At 42.5% G+C, this 22,715-nt stretch overlaps 1 protein-coding gene across 3 annotated transcripts in view; it reads left to right on the top strand.

Moving 5' to 3' along the window:
• Positions 1 to 22,715, top strand: part of LOC131109246 (ankyrin repeat and fibronectin type-III domain-containing protein 1) — a 132,408-nt gene that overhangs the window by 75,438 nt on the left and 34,255 nt on the right. For 2 of the 3 annotated variants that reach the window (XM_058060991.1, XM_058060990.1), the window contains 2 exons: positions 7,669 to 7,709; positions 16,044 to 16,166. In XM_058060991.1, coding sequence (XP_057916974.1) covers positions 7,669 to 7,709; positions 16,044 to 16,166 — 164 coding nt within the window. Of the gene's footprint in view, positions 1 to 3,430; positions 4,188 to 7,668; positions 7,710 to 16,043; positions 16,167 to 22,715 lie in introns of those variants that run through there. The other variant, XM_058060992.1, reaches the window with a different exon arrangement.

Genomic DNA, 22,715 nt, shown 5'->3' with positions numbered 1-22,715 from the left:
GAAAAATGTACAGAACAAAGTCGACGAGCTACCTGAAAAAGCACGTCCTTACTCTACTTTAGCTGAGAGGTGTTACTCCGATAATGTCACTGCCCGGAAATGATGCTTTGGCATGGTTGCTGCCATGAACTATTGATGTCATTTTTGCAAATTTACTTCTGGCTTTAAAAAAAAAAATCAATGTTTACATATTTAAAAACAAAGTTGATACATTATGTGACCTGGCAAGACACAACTCTAACGGTTGTGTGTTTATTCATGTTTAGTGGATTGTAAAGTATACAAGCTGTATACTGACTACTCTTAAGTATATCCACATTTAATATCTGCAGTATTGTCCCTTGAGAAGATATTCCAATATAAACGGGCATCTTGGTGCTCCTTCTTTCTTATTAAGATTAGTAGCATGAATATGTTGTTGTTATGGAAGCTCGATGGCATGTCGTGCAGCCTGTTGTCGAGCCTTTTGCAAGGAAAGGCCACCAGGAGCCCACTGGGAGTCCTTCAAGGATGTCGCTAAGGGTTCATTTGCATGTAGTCTGCATCAGGTGTGTGAGATGGTAATAAAAACGCCTCCTGACTGGCAGTTGCTTAGACAACCTGCTGTATATGTGAGCAGTGTGTGTTGCTTGATAAAACGATGACGTTCATTAAGAAAAGTTTGTGTCAAGAAATGGTAATGGTAATGGTTTTATTTCATTTGAACATGCATCAGATTACAATTGAATGCATCACATAATCACTTCCCAGTCCCACATGTCCAAAAGGAGTAGGAAGAAGCAAAGCTTATTAAATCCTACCCCTCCATCTGGTACTTTTACAATCAGTAACTCTTACATTTGTTCACTTCCTGCTTTCCTAATATAGTTTAATTTACTTTTTAAAAAAATGTAATTTAATTTAATTTTTGTCACGTACCGAAGTACGAGGTGATATGACCATCCAATGACATAATGGGTACCATAGTAAGTGTCAATATAGTGATATATATATATAGCACATCATGACTGGTTCAAGACTCTTCATCCTTGTATTTAGCAAACATCAACTGCTTGTTTTGTTTCTTGAATTCTCTCATCGTTGTGCATTGTTTGAGGGTCTTACTCAACCCATTCCGTAGTGGATTAGAACATGAATGGAACATGAAATGGTTACAACATGAAAACATGAAAAGAACATGTCTTTTTTGGCAGAGCAATGGCAGCATGTTTGACATTTCCATTAGCTATGACTAACGATCCCCCAGAGCTGAGTCGGCGGACAATAAGGTGGCTCAGTATTTGTGTGTGCCCACCATCCGGCAATGTGATTCATCAAGCCAAGACTTGCCTACTGTTACTCACACTGTACATATATAGAAACACACAGGCAAACGTAAAGGTCACTAAGCATCATGTGCATTTGATGCCTAATTGATTTATATTGACGCTTGACAGGCCTAAAAGCCTGAGCGAGTGGGCTTTTTATACAAAGACCTGGAATCTGTCAAACATGTAATTCCATGTTTTGATGTATTTAAAGCATGAGTGTATGGAAGGCGTCTTCTGGTACATCCACAGACTTTGTTTTTGCAATAACCTTGATGGAATATTTCAATCGAAACTCCACAACATTTTAGAGATATAGTATATCATAGTACCCTTTTTAGTGCCTATGCACTAGGCACAGGTTGGTAAGATAACCTTGGGTGAAAATAATAATAATAAAAAGGAGTTGCAGCAAGAGAAAAATATTGGACTATATGAAGCCCAACGCCTTTCCAGCGTTGCTTGGTCATGTTGAAGAGTGCAAGCTATAAATAACAATTTAATTTATCAGTGTCCTAATTGTGTCTATTTTGTGTAAGGAAGTGGATGTCTGTGTAGCATTATATAGTGTGCATACGGGGGGGGGGGGGGGCGTCTTACCTGCATACATGCGAATTACAGACTTACCGTTGTTTGGGGTTGCTATTAGCCTTTTTGGAGATTTTTTATTCAAACACAGGTAGTCACACAAAAAAATGGCCACATTAACACTACCGATGTTGTGCCAAGACTGCAAGCAGTAACTGCAGACCTACGTTAGCACTCTTTCAGTTCATACATGGTGAGTAGTCAGGAGTCTCCAGCCAATAGCTACCAGTTGTTCCTAACCACTTTTTCAAGTAACTCTCCAAAGGGTTTATTCATTTATTATCAACTTCTATACTGACAGAATTATGAAGAGGGGTTCGGCAGTCGTCCAGAAGTCCTTGTGAGTGTTTAAGAGTGTGACAGTGGAGTGTGCGTGCCCAGAGGCAGGGCGTGAGTGGAATAAATTAGTGGGGTGCACATAGGTACAGATTTTGGAAGAACTCGAAAGCTTTCTGAACAAACTCAATAGGAAGGGCTTGTCTTTTTTTGTGTGCATAAAACATACACACAACAGTACTTTTCTACTGAATGAAATGTTACATGATAACGAGCCACACCATACTCAAAATCCATCAACGGCCATCCGTAGTCAGCACAACCGAACGCTTGCATGGGAGCACAAAAGATAATTAGCTAATTGTTTGTTTACTGCTGACTGTCTTAACTGGGCTTCATTAAATACTGAAGAAAGCATGATGTTGTCAAAATGACTTCTGTTTAATGAGCCTGGTGATAATAAATAAAAACAAATGGTTGATGTAAAAGGTTGCAAATCATCCGTTACAATGCCAAACAGATTGTTGCGGTCTGGATGTTCTATGGTAGATCAGTGGCAACAAAGAAACAAGAATTGGTCATCAAAGGATCAATATTCTTCTACTTTTAAACTATTATTATTATTCATTCATTCATTTTCTACCGCTTTTTCCTCACGAGGGTCGGGGGGGTGTTGGAACCTATTCCAGCTATCTTTGGCCAGCCAATCACAGGGCACATATAGACAAACAACCATTCACACTCACATTCATACCTATGGACAATTTGGAGTGGCCAATTAACCTAGCATGTTTTTGGAATGTGGGAGGAAACCTGAATACCCGGCGAAAACCCACGCATGCACAGGGAGAACATGCAAACTCCAAACAGAGATGGCCGAGGGTGGAATCGAACCCTGGTCCTCCTAGCTGTGAGGTCTGCGTGCTAACCATTATTATTATAATTAATATTTATTTATTTTTATTATTATTTTGGTACGTGATAAAAAAAACGTAATATCTTTTTTATTAATTATTTAATACATATAATTATTTTTAATTGCTTTATTTATTTATTAATATAAATAATAAGAAATAAAAAAATCAAAATAAATAAATAAATAAAATAAAAACTTAAACTATATTAGGGAAGCAGGAAGTGAACAAATGTAACAGTTACTGATTGTAAAAGTACCAGATGGAGGGGTAGGATTTAATAAGCTTTGCTTCTTCCTACTCCTTTTGGACATGTGGAACTGTGAACTGATTATGTGATGCACTCAATTGTAATCTGATGCATGTTCAAATGAAATAAAACCATTACCATATTAAATAATAATCCCTCCTGGGAACATGATCATGTATCACGTCCAGAGGAGGAGGTTTTTTGTTCACAACATCATGGAAACCATGTGACCTTTTAAAAGGAAAATACACAGGGTTTCCAATAATGTATGATTAATTAGTAAAGACACGATGTAGCATATCTTTCAGGTAGTATACCAACATTACAGCGGCTAATCCGGCAAGTTAAAAATGAGATCTGGTAGCCTGCATCCTCAGATCTTCACAACTCCTGCATCCCCGCCGTCACTGCCACCCTCCGTCATTTTCTTCAGGCTAGTGTGTCTATAATGAGCATTTCCTTGTACCCACCCCCCCCACCCACCACCACCTTTTCCCTCACTCCGTTCCTCTCACTCATTCCACCCCCTACCCCCCACCCCCCCTTCACACTGTGCGGAATTGGTAGAAGCTTATCGCCTAGCAACCACAATTAAAGTACAACAAGTCAGTGGTGGTCGCAGCCGCCGTCATCTAGGAAGGCTTTGCAAACCTTCGTGTGACCGCCGCTGTTGAGAGGAAATGCAACAAGGCGAGGAAGGCTTACCGGGGGTGAAAGAAGTGAAGTTGAGCAGGTGAACGGCAATTACAGCCTGAACGTCACTGGGACTTTGTTTTTTTGGGGGGGGGGTAAGTGGGGGTTAAGGAAGAGAGTGGAGTATCACCCCTACCAGGACTGTGTTGGACTCAACAGGTATGTCTGCATTTCAGTGATTGCATTGTTTTGATTACTGCCTAAGGAATTTCTGTTTCACCTCGGGGCGGGCGGGGGCTGGGGGGGTGATTAGCATGTGCATAAGCAGATCATACGTTTGTGTTTGGCAGAAATGCACTATGCTGTCAATATAAATTCCCAGCGGTGTGTGTGCGTGCATAAGCGACCTAAGATTGCTAATAACGGAATTCACATTAACATGGCCTGCTAATTAGCATTTAAGTGGTGATTTTGTCATGCAGATAAGTGAAATAATACATGTTAACTGTATTTTGATCTTTTCTTGTGAATTAATTCCCACTTTCCCAGTTTATGAGTTGCAGATGACAGGAATTCAGACCTTGTTATTTTTATTTTGATTATGGTTTAATTTGTTTCTGACATGCTTAATGATGTTCCATCACATCATTACACAAACAAATGAGTAGGAAGCTTATTGTCATTCATATCCATGTCTCAGCAATTACAAATAGTAATAATTGTTCACTTCCTGTGTTGAAAAGAATAAAGCTAAAATGCTCATATTTTATCAATGCAACATATTTCATAAGCCCTTTTATAGTTAGGGATTCAGCAGGTGCATTCCAACAACCTGCAGCTTGAAAATATGCTGCCAATGTGCAGTACAATTAGCAGCTGCCAAGGGCTGGGGTCATCCTGTGCATGTTCATTTCAGTGCACGATGCCTGTTGGCGGCTATTACTGGTTTTTATGCATTGCAAAAAGGATTTAGGGTAAAGACAAAGACCCTGCCTGCAGCCTATTTATGATAAAGTGATGCTGACCCAGCCGGTGGCAAGGGTATCTATCATCATGTCATCATTTCAATAGAAAAGGTAGTCAGCTGATTGCAGATTTTTCCATCATTGAAAAAGAGTCCTGCATCCCTATAGGATGAGTGGCACTACCTGCAGGGGAGCTGGAAGGTGAAAGGTCAGCCACTCTGTATGACATATCCTGTCACCGCCAGGAGGGTGAAAGCCATATGCTACACACACACACACACACACACACACAGAACTCACAAAATGTCACTGCACACATAAAAGGACACGCTTACATGCATCAGTAGAGAAGCCACACTGGTCAAAATGTCAGCTGACCTCATGGACGCATGCATCCAATACTGTTTTTTAGTTTGATTGATAGATTCTTTTTAAACAGGTTGCTGCATTACGTGTCTCACATTACTGCTTAAAGGGGGCAATGCTATAAACATGAAACTTTGATATTCAGTGTTCCCTGGTTTATCGCAGGGGATATGTTCCCTAAATCGATAAGATAAGTGAAATCTGTGAAGAAGCCGACTTCATTTTTTTCCCAAGTATTCTGTTTTAAGGCTGCAAAACCACCACCTTACACTTTCCTCAGAAAAGCAATAACGTTTCTTCACGTTTCTCTTGTGTTTAAACATGCTCAAAAGAGCTGAACATTCGTAAAAACATTAAGACACTTGCACGTATTTCACCCTGTGTTTGCATCCTGGCACCATTCCAACATATTGCTGTAGTACTCCTCCTGTTGCAGTCCTGCTTCCTTCGAAGCAAAGATTCATTTACAAGCTAGCAAGCTGGCGATGACACAGGCGACACGGCAGGATGGCACAAAGTAGAATGGCTCAACACTATTGGCAATCACTCAGGATGCAGAAAACACTAAAGCACTAAAAAATGTTTGCAGAAACATCCAAATGTGCTAAAGCGAGGGAACACTGTACTTGACTCTGCACACACATTATTGTCTAATGAGCTGGCAACACAAGGGAATTCAGCTCAACATGTCCAAATTGTGTCCTAATTTTGAATATTTAGTGTGAGCACTGCCTTAATCCCCTTCAGCATGGAATTCACTAGAGCTGGGCAAGTTTTTTTTTTATTTACCACGTCACAAAACAATGCTGATGCATTTTGAAATGTTTATAGTCCCACAAATTGATGGTAAATTATCATATATGTATGATAATACGATAACATAATGCTATATTTCCTTTAATTCACTCTGTAAAGTTGTGCAATTAGCATTTGTAACATGGATTTTTTTTCTTCTGTACTGTCTGTCAAGCTTTTGCAGCATTTCTTGAAATGCTGGGTTTTTAACTGTATTAAAGAGCAACATTCCTTTTGTGATGACTTTTTGTGATTTTTTTTGCGCTGTTCTGTACATGGATTTTTTTCATAGGCACTTGTACTGTCTGTCAAACATTTGCAGCATTTCTTGAAATGCCAGCTTTTCAACTGTATTAAAGAGCAACATTTATTTTGTGATTACTGTCTGTGAATTTTTGCGCTGTTCTGCACATGGGTTTTATTCACAAGCACATGTACTGTGTGTCAAACCTTTGCGGCATTTCTTGAAATGCTGGCTTTTCAACTGTATTAAAGAGCAACATTTCTTTTGTGATGACTTTCTGTGAATTTTTGCGCTGTTCTGTACATGGGTTTTATTCACAGGCACTTGTACCGTATGTGAAACCTTTGCAACATTTCTTGAAATGCTGGCTTTTGAACTGTATTAAAGAGCAACATTTCTTTTGTGATGACTTTCTGTGAATTTTTGCGCTGTTCTGTACTTTCTAATATTAGATCAGGTGTGCAAGTTCGTTTTGTTACCTTTTATGTTGCTACCACTTTCAAACGAAAGTGGCATACTGGCTCGTTGGTGTTGAAAGGCTCACCTTGATTAGTATTCCCACATTGGGGCTGTGGCGTTTGGCTTTGCCATCATCTTTTTCTCTCCTAAAAGAGATCTCTTTTTCTCTTTCTACAACAACTCACCTCCCCCCACAAGAGGTCTTACTCTGTTCGCCGTTGTTCTATGAAGTATTCAAGGGCACAGTTTTAATCTGAAAAGATCTCAAGACACTATACCGTGCTTGCAGAAAAGTGAGGAGTGTACTGGAGAAATATTGTAGCTTTTGTCATATAGTCACCTTTTACTGTCTCGGCTCTGCTCCATCACTCAGGGATGGAACCTGTCATGGATCACGGCAGTTTGGCATGATGACGATGCCAAGCAGTGAAAGGATTTTGCTACAAAAATGTCTCCAGCCTCAGGCCACTTATTGGTACATTCCTATGTAACACTGTGTGTGTCTTAGTGTGTGTTCCCTCTGAGGCCCATAAACCTCCAGAAGATGGTGACAGCAGGGAAAAACTATGTGTTTATTCACACTTTTGTATGAAGGCGTGTGTTTGTGTTAACACGTTGTCTTTGGGCAAGGAATGCACTCGCACAAGTGCAGAGATGACATTAGTATTTTTTTTTTCTTGCATCTGCATTGTCAGAGGTCAGAGTCAACAGAATGACCTTTATATGTGCTAAAGTTCAATACAAAGGTAAATGTATATACAATTGTAAAAAGTAATTGGTGGGATATGTTGTGTTGTTATCGCACAAAAGGAATTGTCTCCTTTATTTTCATGGATTTTGCCTCTCATATCTGTTTTGTTTTCCTTTGCAGAGTCTGGGCTCAGTTGATCGCAAGGAGAATCAACACAAAAAGTGAGTCGGTGTCCATTTTAATATTAACTCATGCATGCACATCACATGTTGCATTGAATCATATTCAAACCTTTTATTTACTTACAATACAGGGAATTTGGGGGGTGTTTAAATGGGAGAGCAAGGGGAAAGGAAGGCAAAATATGGGGAAAACAAGCATCTACAGGAAGTACACCAACATTTGTTGCGTTGTACCCCCCAAAAAGGATAACCACACTACGAAAAAAATCTAAAAAAACGTGTTTATCGTAAACTTCTAATATGTGCACAATATAATAGCTAAAACTACATGTATAAGATGTAAACTATGTCATGTTGGTGCAAAAACAAGTAACCATAAAGGAGGTTAAAGGTCAAACACACGCAGATCAAGTCCAACTGTATATTGAACCGAATATAAGGCTAGGAAAACGGCCCCTCTTGTTCAAGACCTGCAGAAAAAGGTTGTATCCTCAGGGTATTGATCTCAGTTCACGATCAACTACTTGGTGGGACAACTCTAACCTGACTGGATAGGACAGCTGTAGTCTGTGCCTTCACCAAGTTTAATCATGAGCCACGTTTCCAGTATCGGAGGACTTTCTTCAGTCAGGCTCCATGAAGATCGTAAATAGAAGGAGTGATGTAATCCTCTCATGCTAGAAAGACCGTCCACCGCGACGTGCAGACATTTCTCTTCAACACGTAAGCTGTGAAGTGTCTGTGTTTATTGTAGGACGACATGGACGTCACACGTTACACAAGGAATTTCAAGTAATGTGTTTGAACAGAAATAGCAAGGTAGTGTCTTTTCTTGCTGTTTAAATGGTAACCGGATTCCCCTAAATGCCCCTTAAGAGAGCCTCGTGGACCTCACACGAAATGCTCAAAACACGCTCATCCCCCCCCTTCGCCCGTCTCGAGGTTACCCTATCCTTTCCAGCATAAATAATCTCCACTGTCTGCTGGCTCGACTCTGATTGGAATCTAGACGCCGTACTCAATTGTGGCTTGATGGGGGAACGCGGGGGTGCCCTGTGTGCGTGTTTCTGTTTTAGGGCTTTTTCAAGGCCACAAAGATAATACCGGAGGAGGGTCCACCTCTTAAGAAGAAAGCCGACATAAAAAAAATCCACACTTCTGCAGACGTGAAATTACAGCATATTCATTGCAAATTGCAAAGAGATTTATCATTCAGCCAACCAGAGGTCTGTAAACACTCCGCGGCAACGCCTGGACACAGCACCAGGGTTAAAGTCAAGGTTTTATCAGCTTATTCGTCAGACCAGCGGGAGGTTTTTGTGGCTATTGCGCAATGCAACGGGGTGTTGTTATAATATGATGGCATGCGCTGAGGTTGTTGAGAATGAATGTGTTGCACAAAGCGACATCCAAGCGATCTCAGTGATCTCTGGCAGTATCTCAGGCAGTTTCTATCCTCTGAGATCACCGCTAAATTACTCCCCATCGGTTTTCCCTCCAAATGACATCCAAGTTATTATCTCAACGCAGCTAACCGTAGCAGAGTGGAATAATAGAGCCGTCTATGATAAAGATTTTGCTGCCTTCCAAGCGACAGTCTCTAATTGCTCGCCGACTGCCATGTGTTTGCCTGCAAATCCATCATGTGTGTACGTTATAAGTGCAGAGTCAGCCTTATACGACACATAAAAGACTCAAAGGGAGCAGTATTAAAAGCTGACCGCTATGGGGAACCCAACTAAAGTGGAAAAAATGTATTGAATTCCTGCCCCTTGTTTGTCTCCTCATGAAAATGCTGTATGTGCAGACTGGGTGGAATGGAAAAACAGAAAAAGTATATCAAAGCGAACATTCATAGATTGTGATAATGTTAAGAAATGTGTCCATTGTGTGATTGTTGATTTTTTTGTGGTAATTGAGGTAAAATAGAGTGCGCTATTTGGCTACAACCAGCAGATCTAGTTGATCCCAACTAGTTTCCAGTCTAAATAATCTACATCCATGGAAACAGGAGTCCAAAACATTCTATAATTCTATTAAAATATCATATTGACCAAAATATAAGACTGTATGTTTTGTCTAGCGACAGTGCCACTGAGGAAAGTACAGGAAGCAGAACTGATGAGGATGCTGAGATTCTCATTGGGAGTGACCAGGATGGATAGGATCAGGAAGGAGTACATCAGAGGGACATTACATGTTAGAGGCCCTAACACACACCAAACTGAAACTCGACTCTGAACACCCAATATCACACAAAAGACACATTCAAAGATGCTAGTATTCTACATTGGTCACTAGTCACTAAACGCCAGACTTGATCGCTGGAACATCAGGTTGTTATTACAGGTTTGAACTATCTCACAACAGGCGCAATAATCCGTAATGAAAATCACGAATAAAGTGCCATTGAGGAAAAGACAGGAAGCAGAACGAGAGGTAGCAGAGATGAGGATGCTGCGGTTCTCATTGGGAGTGACCAGGATGGATAGGATCAGGAAGCAATACATCAGAGGGACATTACATGTTAGAGGCCTTGGAGATAAAGTCAGTGAGGCCAGACTGAGATGGTTGGGACATGTCCAGAGGAGAATAGTGAATATATTGGTAGAAGGATGCTCCCAGGTTGGAGGTGTAGATAAAGACCAAAGAGGAGGTTTATGGATCTAGTGAAGGAGGAAATGAGGGCAGTTGGTGTGAGAGACATATGACAAAAACATATTTTTTTTTAATTTTTGGATAGATTTTTCTTAACGCTTTGGTTACAAGCCCTGAATAGAATAGAATCCAAATTCACTCTACTCTACTCGGGGTTGCTAAAGATGCTCACAGTGTTAGCTCAAGAGCATCAGCGTCCTCAAATGGTGAGAATTCACCCCAAAAACATGTTGCTTTGGATGGGTATGGCCTGTAGGGAAAACAAAGCTTTCTTTGAGCACCTTTATTAGCAATGTTCATAGCCTGGCTGCTGTCTTTTATGATTGGACGACTGAAAAGCTTTTTGTACGCCTAATGAAATATATTGAGGCCTCTATGCTCTTGAATTGAACTTTGTTTTTGGAAATGTGTGTGTGTGTGTGTGTGTGTGTGTGTGTGTGTGTGTGTGTGTGTGCACACACTATTAGGAGCATGTGCATTGGTTGCATTTGCATTTAACACAATCCTACTGGTGGGCGCCTGCATTCCTGTTGGCATATTCCAGTCCTACTGGCAATGAGGCTTTGTTTTCCCTTCTTTCTAATCTTGTTGTTTTAGGTTGACCGCCATTGCCCATAATTGCTGACACAGGGTCAGGTATTTGTCTCTCCTTATAATTTATTATGGCGTTCCTTAATAATATGAAATAAGATCAGCGGTTAGGAGACGTCTCAACCCCCAGACAGACCACATACTGTAGATAAATACGAAGCATCCTGCTGCTTTGACTGGAATTCATTTCTAAACAGTAAACCCTTTGTATCATCGAGGGAGAGTGTAAAAGTTGAACTGATGAAATGAACGTTCATTGACGCTGGATTGTATTTTTGGAGGCCCCTTGGGGGCCATGCCTTGTTAACTCATAATAAAGTCACAAAGGGGGTGATGCTGACATATAAACTCACCAAGACTAGGAATGCCACTGTTGCAGAACCTTCCAAGCACTTTAAGCTGCAGTAGCTTTTCTCAAATGTTCTTAAATCTGAAGGATAACTGGGTTGGTGAGCTAAAGCTCTTGGTCAAAGTGTGAATGCCTCGGTACACATTATTCATTATTATTCATGCAACAGAATTAAAAAGACAGCAAGCAAGGGATGTTGTTTGCATACAGCATTATCCGATGCCGGTGCCAATTTGGCACTTTTCAAATGGTTCCGGGGTTTAAACGGTGCATTAGCGGGTAATTGTTCATAGAACGTCTTGTCGTAGAATGTTGATCTTCGGTCCTTTTGGAACTGATTAATAATGAAAAACCACGGTTTGTGCTGCACTTCAAATCTACAATACTCGTACCTCGAGTATCTCGTACTTCGGTATGTGACTAATTAATTAATTAATTAAAAAGAAATAATAATAACTTAAACTATATTAGGAAAGCAGGAAGTGAACAAATGTAACAGTTACTGATTATAAAAGTACCAGATGGAGGGGTAGAATTTAATAAGCTTTGCTTCTTCCTACTCCTTTTGGACATGTGGAACTATGAACTGATTATGTGATGCACTCAATTGTAATCTGATGCATGTTCAAATGAAATAAAAACATTACATTACAATATATAGAGAGATATACATATTGATAGATATAGCGATACATACAGTATATATTGTAGATATACAGTAGGGCTGGGCCAAATGTACCAAAACTCATATCCCGGTATATTGAATATTGATATACGATATATATGCCCATATTTTTGACAAATGTCAAACCCAAATATCCTGCCAGGTTAGCACAGCGAGTGCTTCCATCTCACGTTCCCCATGACGACAGACAATAACCAGCAGCCTTTATACCGTCTTCTTTGCTGTTCACTCCCACTACGTAGCCTCTCCTGCTCCATATCTCTGTGGGGGATCTACGATCGCTACGTAGCAAAGGTGTGCTCAAAGCTAACAGCTGCTGCCGAGTGTTAATGCTAAAGTGTTAATTAGTCTACTTTTACAGGTTACCATAGAAGCTAATGTTAAACAGCATTAGTTTACTTTTACAGATTAGCATAGAAGCTAACATTAAACAGCATTAGTTTACTTTTACATCCATAGCTGCACACTTGCTTAAGGGGTCGGCATGGCACAAAAACAACACAAAAGTAATAAATGAAGCACTATTGAACATTAAAAACGCAGTAGAAGACACTGAGCTAGCTACCTTCACTAGCTTGCACCTGGGTGGCGCCATCTTGAAACATGAGACCTCTACGTCAAATCCAGTCTATATCGATATGAATGATATTCTGTTTTTTGATATCGTGCTTAACAGATATTTTTAAAAATATCGAAATATCGCCCAGCCCGAATATACAGTAGTATGTTGTCCCATTTGTCTCCAATTCAAGCATAATGGCATGGTGTCAAAGCTGAGTGTTTAAGACCAGTTCAAAAACATACCTGGTTAGCACAGCATTGCCAGCCATCTATAATCATGATTATTAATTAATGCCTGTCTATGTTTTTGCTTCACTGACTGCATTATTGTCCGTTTTAAGTGTGAAAAGACAAGGTGTACTATACGGGGCAGAAGTACTGGACTGCATCCTCCTCCTAGAGGATTGCAGCATTACAGCATGATGTTTGCACAGACAGCTGCTTGGTCTACTGCCAGGCTTGCGGGTCTCAGGCTGCCAGTTTCCAGAAGATCACCCCCCCCCCTTACCCCCCCAGCCTGCCTCTTCTACGACCCACCTGCTTCTCATGTCCCGTTTTTCCTCTTAAACCCCTCAAAGGGATTCCCTGCACCCCTCATTTATGTCTGCTGCCACTCCGCGTGTTTGAAGTGGTGACCCTATATATTCTGGTGCCATTGAAGGCATCATCCTATTGTCATGTCGGGTCGTGTGTTTGATCCGAATGTTTGTTTGAAGTATTACCAGCGCTCCGATGTGACCGTCGGTGCCGAGCATCTAATCCAGGACGTGTATTCATGATAACCAAACTAATCGCTCTTATTTTATCATTTGTGTTTTTTGAAAACCACTGAGTCGAGAGGCATTAGCATCAATGGTCGGCAGTAGCTGCCATTCTCAAAGCCCAGCGCTGCTAATTTAATTAAGAACCCTTAAAGGAGGATCCTAATACCACCAATTAAAGGCAGACGAAAATCCCACACCTCATTTGGGTGAGTCATACTGGAAAATATGCCTCTTTTGTCTTTGAGGTCAAGCAAGTCTTTGGAGATGCTGGCACAGGGTCAGTAGTGGAGGCTGTGGGAGTGGGAAAGAAAGTTCTGGTGGGGGTTAAGAGGGGTTTGTTCTCCCAGATAAGCCATCTATGAGGTCATGTCAAAGACAAATCTGGTCATGGCAATGGCATGAATGCAACATCTAGTACGGCATCTTACAGAAAAATATATAATGTTCAAAACATATTTATTAAATGTTTTGAAGGAACTGGCCTGCTTTTCATTTACATTTTTTACATTTGTATCCTTGCCGTCAAAGGGGATTCATTAGGAATGAGCTAATGAAATATTAATGTCATAGACAGGAATTCATTGGCTAAAATGGCAGTGTGCTCGCTCTGTGTCAATTTATGAAGGTCTTTATTTTCTTTGAAAGCTTTGGCTTTACAGTAGACTCACCAGGGAAACATAATCCTTCTATATATCCTTCTAAAACAAGACAGGAAGCAGAACTGGAGGTAGCAGAGATGAGGATGCTGAGGAGTTTGATTGGGAGTGACCAGGATGGATAGGATCAGGAACGAGTACATCAGAGGGACATTACATGTTAGATTATTTGGTGGTAATTGAGGTAAAATAGAGTGTGCTATTTGGCTACAACCAGCAGATCTAGTTGATCCCAACTAGTTTCCAGTCTAATTAATCTACATCCGTGGAAACAAGAGTCCAAAACATTTTACCATTCTATTAAAATATCATATTGACCAAAATATAAGACTGTATGTTTGGTCTAGAGACAGTGCCACTGAGGAAAGTACAGGAAACAGAACTGATGAGGATGCTGAGGTTCTCATTGGGAGTGACCATGATGGATAGGATCAGGAAGGAGTACATCAGAGGGACATTACATGTTAGAGGCCTTGGAGATAAAGTCAGAGAGGCCAGACTGAGATGGTTGGGACATGTCCAGAGGAGAGATAGTGAATATATTGGTAGAAGGATGCTGCCAGGTAGGAGGCGTAGCTGAAGACCAAAGAGGAGGTTTATGGAGTAGTGAAGGAGGAAATGAGGTTATGTGTTTAGTAATGTCTACAGGGCTCCAATAATGTTAACAGAAAGGTTTTAGGAGGTTTATTAACAGGTTTTTTATGCTCTTAACTATGAAAATATTTAATTTTTTATTAATATTGAATTCACCCTTGTAGAAATTGGTTGGCTCTTGAACCAATTAATCGTGTTTTTTTGTGAAGTTAGTTTGCTTGTTAGTACACAGAGCATACATAAAACTAATAAAACCTCTGTGTTCATTTATTTAATAGTCATATTTGATGCAAAAAGTCAAACTGGAAAATTGGCCAAGTCGACGTGATTAAATGTTTTTTCTTGTTTGTTTTTTATTTCTGTGAAAATGATTTGGCAAATGGAAGGCCCAGTCGAAAACCCTCCCTGCGTCCTCTTGGGACCTTTGGCATGGTTACAAAGTTTAAGAAATATTTTACCATGACATTCGTGTCCGACTGTAATATTTCACGTTGATTGAATAATTTGCCATTAAAATGTGTTTTAGTACTTTACATGAATCTGCGGTGCTGACTTGTCTAGGTTTCATTTTGGTCATTAATAATAAATGTCCAACTTTTATTGCTTTTCAAGCTGTGTGTTTTCTTGTTTTCAAGACAAGAACTGAGAGAAAACGAAACATTTTAGCGGCTCCTGAACGCTCCTCTAGTAAATTAAACTGTAGTAGCTCATGAGGGAAAATAGCTTTAGAAATGTTACTGATGAATTGAAAGGGAAACTTTGAATTGAAAACCAGCCAAAAAAGTCAAGCACGATATTACCAGAACCAACGGGTTCAAACAGCTCAAAAATTGAAATTTGTTTTTTTTTATGGGTTCAATTTGGACATAATTGCATCATAAAGGGTACTCCGGTTTCCTCCCATATTCCATGAGGTTAATTGGCGACTCCAAATTGTCCATTGACAAATTGGTTACAAGTTACATTCTCAAAAGTAAGTGAATTGGTAATGGGTGGAATTTCGCGGAAATTCACCTACTTGAACGTGGTCAGGACTAGAACCGATTAACAGAGGTACATGAGGTTTGACCAGCTTTTTGTTGAAACCTCTTCAAAACCAAAAATTCAATGAACTGTAAAAATGTGGGGCTGCACGGCGGCCGAGTGGTTAGCAGACCTCACAGCTAGGAGATCAGGGTTCAAGTCCACCCTCAGCCATCTCTGTGTGGAGTTTGCATGTTCTCCCCATGCATGCGTGGGTTTTCTCCGGGTACTCCGGTTTCCTCCCACATTCCAAAAACATGCTAGGTTAATTGGTGACTCCAAATTGTCCATAGGTATGAATGTGAGTGTGAATGGTTGTTTGTCTATATGTGCCCTGTGATTGGCTGGCCACCAGTCCGAAGACAGCTGGGATAGGCTCCAGCATCCCCGCGACCCTTGTGAGGATAAGTGGTACAAAATGAATGAATGTAAAAATGTGGCCAAAACATAAGCAATCCCCAAGTCTCACCCAAGTTTCACCCTTTTTCTTAGGTTGGAGTCTGGAATCTCCAAGTTCACCCATCGTCTCTCCCTAAAAGAACGTCCGGCCAAAGCAGAGAAGACCGCATCGGAGCGATCGTATTCCTACAGGAGACGTTCTCTCAGTGTCGATTGGTAAGTACAGAGACTATGTTCTACATTTGGTGACCGCCCAGCAGATGATAAAAGCTGCTTTCACGTCTTCGCTGTCAGTCTTGCTAGTTCCCTGGCTTCCACTCGTCTTCACTGAACCATTCCTGCTGCCATACGCTCGACCGGAATCCTTAATCAACTTCCTGTTGTGTATTCTTAGCTTTTCCTTCAGGCGTCTCCCCCCTTTGAGGAGAAACCCCAAGCAGGCATGGATCTTAGTTGTTTGCAGGGAGTTTTTGGCTTGTGAAGTGAAGGTGCAGGGTTCTCCTAGAGCTTGTGTCAATGGTGGGCCCAGACACTCTTTCTCTCCAACCATCTTCTCCAGCAGGTGATTTAGTTGATTAAAGGTGTTGATGATTAAAATGACCTGCTGTAGTGACCGGCTCGAAAGAAAACCTGCAGTGTCCCGGCCTCCCGTGGCACGAGCTCCCGACATCCCTCGTTGTGTGGTCTCGGGCTTATGTCGGGAATGGATGTGTGGTCCATCAGCTGGATGGTGGCGTTTAGTGCACATGCGGTGTGAGGTCCTTTTACTTTTAACGGCACCATGTCGCTGGCAAGTGGCAGGACCTGGCCTTTTAAAGTTCAAGCGCTCCTTGATGTGGTCTGGTTTTAATGAAACGCAGTGGGTAGATTGGACAGGCTCATTTACGAGAAGAATGAGGGAGAGCTACAGCTGGATGCGACTTTCTCCGGGGTGAGCCGCCATTACAAGAGTGATGGATCTTTTTGTTACATCACAAACAGGTCACCCCAGAGGAGACACAAATAAACAGGATATAGCCCAGAGCACTCTTATTTTGCAGGCCGGAAGTGTGTCGTGTGAGTTGAGAAAGTCCCTTGACTGTTTCTAACAGAGCACCTGTAGCACCCAACTTCCACATCAGTAGCATCCCAAAAACCTTAATTACACCAGCATTGGACAGACTTGATTAATTGTTGGACTTTCCTGATTCTGACTGCATTTGAACAATCCCGGGAGAGTCGGAATGTTGTCCATTGGCCATTAGTGCTGGAGACTTGATGCTCAAAACTATTTAAGTTGAATATTATATATATTAATAAATATTTTAATACTCCTAATATATATATATATATATATATCCGTTTTCTTAACCAAAAGTTGCATCTTTAGTCTTGTTAGTCTTGTTACGTTATTTAATTATTTTATTGTTTTTACACTGGTACATCCCTCCCAGGGCTGCACAGCGGTCGAGTGGTTAGCGCGCAGACCTCACAGCTAGGAGACGAGGGTTCAATTCCACCCTCGGCCATCTCTGTGTGCAGTTTGCATCTTCTCCCCGTGTATGCTGGGTTTTCTCCGGGTACTCCGGTTTCGCACTTCGAAAAAGACATGAAAAAAACGTCCACCTCCCATTCCGTATGGAAGTGATATGTTTTTGCCTTTTTACTTGGTCCAGCTACTTCACTCATTTTAGTGACCATAAACTTTAGCGAGGGCTTAAAATCTGACGCAATTCGCCGACTAGCTTAGCACTTTGCATCGTTGTTTACGCATGAGCGGTGACCTAAAGGTCAAAATTCAGTTGTCATCTGACTGGTTGTCCTGTATGTCAATCAAGTAACGGGGATGGATGATAGGCTGACATCGTAAGTTCTGCTGCACTTAGAGACGTTGTTTGATTTGATTGGTCGCCCGAAGGGCAACATTCAGTTGTCATCTGAATGGCTGCCCTGTATATCAATCAAGTGACGGCATTGATGCTAGGATGATATTTTTTTAATGTCACGCCGCGATCGACCAGTACCACCTCCGCGATCAACCGGTAGATCGCGATCGACTTAATGAGCACCCCTGGTCCATAGGTATGAATGTGAGTGTGAATGGTTGTTTGTCTATATGTGCCCTGTGATTGGCTGGCCACCAGTCCAGGGTGTACCCCGCCTCTTGCCCGAAGACAGCTGGGATAGGCTCCAGCGCCCCCTTGACCCTTGTGAGGATAAGCGGTAGAAAATGAATGAATAATATTTAGAAACAACCCTCCCATTCCATCTGGTCTTCAGACCGGCACTGGACAACCCCAATGTTGGGGTTGTGGTCAGTAATGGAACCTCTGCCCGCAGAAGCGTGAACCATTACCACAAGGACACAAACTGATAATATATACATATATATTCAAAATGGAATATCACTGATTTTATGTATAAGCAAGAAAGAAAGCACTGGAGTGAACAAGTGAAAAAAAAATGCCATACAAGAACTGAGTAATGACTTCTTATTCTGCCAATGTAAACTTAAACTAAGACTGGCACAGGCAGGTATGTAAAATCCACCGCTATTAGACACATGGACAACCCTCCACAGTAAAACAGCCTCTGGTGGCTCAACACTTTAACTATTATACATTTAGTGGACCACAGGCGTCCACGCAGCGCCAAACAGACCGTGACTGTTTAGGCTCTTATGTACAGGCGTAAAACTGGAGCAGTTTTGTAGCTTTATCAAAGTCCAGGGCTTCAGGGAAAAGCCATAATAAAACATAATGGTCACAGTTATTGTTATTGATTGGATTAGTAGAGGCTTGATTGTGAGAATGACAGTTTGGCTCACTGGATTTTATTTCCTTTGGTACAAAGCAACATAGCGTGAATGAATACAAATAGTGTATTTCTCAATAGGCAGGTTGTCATTTTCTACTGTTTATCCTCACGAGGGTCGCGGGGGTCCTGGAGCCTATCCCAGCTGTCTTCGGGCGAGAGGCGGGGTACACCCTGTACTGGTGGCCAGCCAATCACAGGGCACATATAGACAAACAACCATTCACACTCACATTCATACCTATGGACAATTTGGAGTCACCAATTAACCTAGCATGTTTTTGGAATGTGGGAGGAAACCGGAGTACCCGGAGAAAACCCACGCATGCACGGGGAGAACATGCAAACTCCACACAGAGATGGCCGAGGGTGGGATCGAAATCGGGTCTCCTAGCTGTGAGGTCTGCGTGCTAAACACTCGATACTGTCTGTGGTGCTAAATTTGCACACAAATGCGTTAAATGTGGTTTTCTCTGGGTATGTCCGTATATACCCTGCCTCTCGCCTGAAGACAGCTGGGATAGGCTCCAGCATGCCCGCGACTCCCTTGGATGGATGGATATTTTGCTGCATTCAGCTGGGATAGGCTCCAGCTTACCCATCACCCACATGAAGACAAAAAACGGATACAATTTTTTAGCAAAAATGTTTAAGTGACTCACTCACTCTTAGTTCAGTGTAGGCTCGGTGTCCATCCTACAAGTAATTGACTTGTCTTATACCGGACGGGCCACAAGATGTGACTCAGCGAGTTTGAGAGCCCCTCTCTAAAGATTTACGATGTTCTGATATATTGTTTTGCGTATTGCGAATAAAAGAGCTGAGTGTAATTTAGCAGTTACAGTTGGCATGTTTACCCACTCTCTTTATGCACTCACCCTTGTCAGTGTGTGTTTTTACAAAGACATGATCATATTGTAGAGAATAGGCACCATCCACGCCCACTCGACCCACCCGACCAGCGCCCTACCCTTCATCGCTATCCCATATAAACAGCCGTGGGACTTTAAACATGGCGCCCGGCCGGCGTGTGACTGAGAGAATGGGCCAACTGGTGGCTTCAGTCAGTGGCCAGGGGTCACCTCCGCCCCTCTCTTGTTGTCCCGTCCTCGGCTGGGTGGGTGGCATATGGCGGCCCAGGCGGGGACCCCTTTGGAGTGATACATACGCTCACACTGAGAGACACACAAGGTCTGGAGCCACCCAGGCTGGGTCCTCAATCGCCCGTGGGAGACATGGTGTCACCAAGGCTCTGACAGAGGAGGGGCCCCGTGTGTGTGTGTGTGTGATTCCCCACCCCCTTCCTGAGAACATCAGTAGCCGAGCCACCGCCACATCCCCATGGCGACTCCGCTGTTGTCTCTGCTCATCAAAATTAGAGTGATTTACCTCTGCTTGCACACACACAGAGCCAACAGGTGGCAAGCCTTGCTCGGCACAGCAGGCCCACCTCCAAAGGTTAAACATACAGCGGACCGCCCACTCCTCTTCTGCCGCTCTCCCTTGGGAGAGAGGAGAACATGAGAGAAGGGAGGACAAGATAAAAAAGAGCAATCGGGGGCGAAAAAGAAGCACAGAGATAAACAGCGTACACGCCGTCCGCATGGAGGCTTTCACGGTTTGTTCCAGCGTGCCAATTATGCACACGGCCTCACACTTCAAAGCCTGTATCAGTTAATACCTACAAGGTTGTGTTACTCTTTTAATAACTGTGACCGGCAGCAGACGTGATCTAAGATAACCGCCATGGCCCCTGCACACTTTTTATCCTTTCACGACAAGACAACAGTTGAGATTTAATCTGATAAAGAAAGTGTAGCCAGAAGAATCGGATGCTGAGAGAGGAGGGTGGATCAGATTCATGCATAGATATGAATATCTATTATTATTAATATTTGATTACAGTTTCTCAAGTTGCAACACTATAGAAATTAAACTTGGTGGTACTTTTGAGGCTGCACGGGGATCGAGTGGTTAGCACGCAGACCTCACAGCTAGGAGACCAGGGTTCAGTTCCACCCTCGACCATCTCTGTGTGGAGTTTGCATGTTCTCCCCGTGCATGTGTGGGTTTTCTCCGGGTACTCCGGTTTCCTCCCACATTCCAAAAACATGCTAGGTTAATTGGTGACTCCAAATTGTCCATAGGTATGAAAGTGAGTGTGAATGGTTGTTTGTCTATATGTGCCCTGTGATTGGCTGGCCACCAGTCCAGGGTGTACCCCGCCTCTCGCCCGAAGACAGCTGGGATAGGCTCCAGCACCCCTGCGACCCTCGTAAGGAAAAGCGGTAGAAAATGAATGAATGAATGTACTTTAGAGTAGTCAGTGTACAGCTTGTATGGATGTAGGTACCTATCCACTGGAAATGACCAAATTGTGTCCTTTTGGATATCGAATACACCTTCACTCCATCACCTTCACATTTCAGCTTCCTCAGCAAGGCACTTGTCATCTTAAAGGTGGCCTACTTTCCCAATAAACCACAGTTTTCCAGCACTCGTGTAACAATGCCACCACCATGGTTGACTATAGACAGGACACAATCATCTCACTCTGCAGTCTGTATGTGTTGGTGCTAAAGTGGAACGGAGCACAGAGAGAGTGAACCCTCCTCTCACCTGTCAATGATCTATTAGCTTTGTCCCAGTACGTGTGGTGGGGGGGGGCCTTGGCACAGATACATTTGTTTGAAAGTAGTGACATGCATGCACACCTAAAGTGGAGGTGGAAAGGAGGTACATTGCAAATTTCGGGAAATGTTAGAATTCATTCATTCATTTTCTACCGCTTATCCTCACGAGGGTGGTGGGGGGTGCTGGAGCCTATCCCAGCTGTCTTCAGGCGAGAGGCGGGGTACACCCTGGACTGGTGGCCAGCCAATCACAGGGCACATATAGACAAACAACCATTCACACTCACATTCATACCTATGGACAATTTGGAGTCGCCAATTAACCTAGCATGTTTTTGGAATGTGGGAGGAAACCGGAGTACCCGGAATCGAACTTGGGTCCGAGTACCTGGAGAAATCCCACGCATGCACGGGGAGAGCATGCGAACTCCACACAGAGATGGGTGGAATTGAACTCGGGTCTCCTAGCTGTGAGGCCTGCGTGCAAACCACTTTCCACCGTGCAGCCTAATGTTATAATTATTATTGTCAACATTTCAGCTTTTTCCCAATGTCTCTTTTACTCTTTTTTTTTTCCACACCCGCAGTAGAAAGTCTAATCCAATTAGGAGTGTAGCGTACTCCCAGACTGTACCGCTTGATGGAAACGTGGCTAAAGTAATGCAATTACAGCTGCCTATTGGCAAACAACTGATGTATTTAACTAATTGAGGCGCGGCGTCTATTAGAGCGGAGGCCGCAGTGGAAGAGTATCAAACACTGGATTAATGTTCTAATCAGGTACATGACTTCCAGGTGATTTAACCTTTTGAATGTGTGCTGTACATGTGTTAAAGCCATCATGGACATGAAGACACCTTTGGGGATGGAAGTGAAACCCGAACATGCACCTGATACATACCTCCATAAAAATCACATCCTTATAAATGTGACCCGTGAGATTACAGTAAATCACATTTTTTTTTGGCGCCTTTCGCCATTAAGTGAAACTTCACATGGATGCTTCAGGACCCGCACACGGGCTGGAATATGCAGCAATAATGTGGGCACATTTGTTATGTTGCCATGCCGACCGGGGCGAGCGAGAAGCTGCAGGTCGCCATGCGTGTTGGCATGGCCTCGCATCGTCTATAAGCTGATAAGAGGCAAACAGAGCGGACGCCTAAATGAATGTAGTAATAAAGCCCTCCATCCCTCCGTGCTCTCAAACTCCCTCCTCTTTGGCTCTCTGTGTGCTCTGTGTCCTGCAGCCTGCCTGCTTCCAGCCTGTCTGGTGCCAAGACTCGGATTTCAGAATTTCCTTCTACAAGCCACATTTAGAGCAGCCAGCGTACTCTCT

The sequence above is a fragment of the Doryrhamphus excisus genome, chromosome 22, assembly GCF_030265055.1.
Source record: "Doryrhamphus excisus isolate RoL2022-K1 chromosome 22, RoL_Dexc_1.0, whole genome shotgun sequence".
Classification (NCBI taxonomy): domain Eukaryota; kingdom Metazoa; phylum Chordata; class Actinopteri; order Syngnathiformes; family Syngnathidae; genus Doryrhamphus; species Doryrhamphus excisus.
The sequence above is the reverse complement of the archived record's forward strand: the minus strand, read 5'-3'. Positions and strand labels throughout refer to the sequence as shown.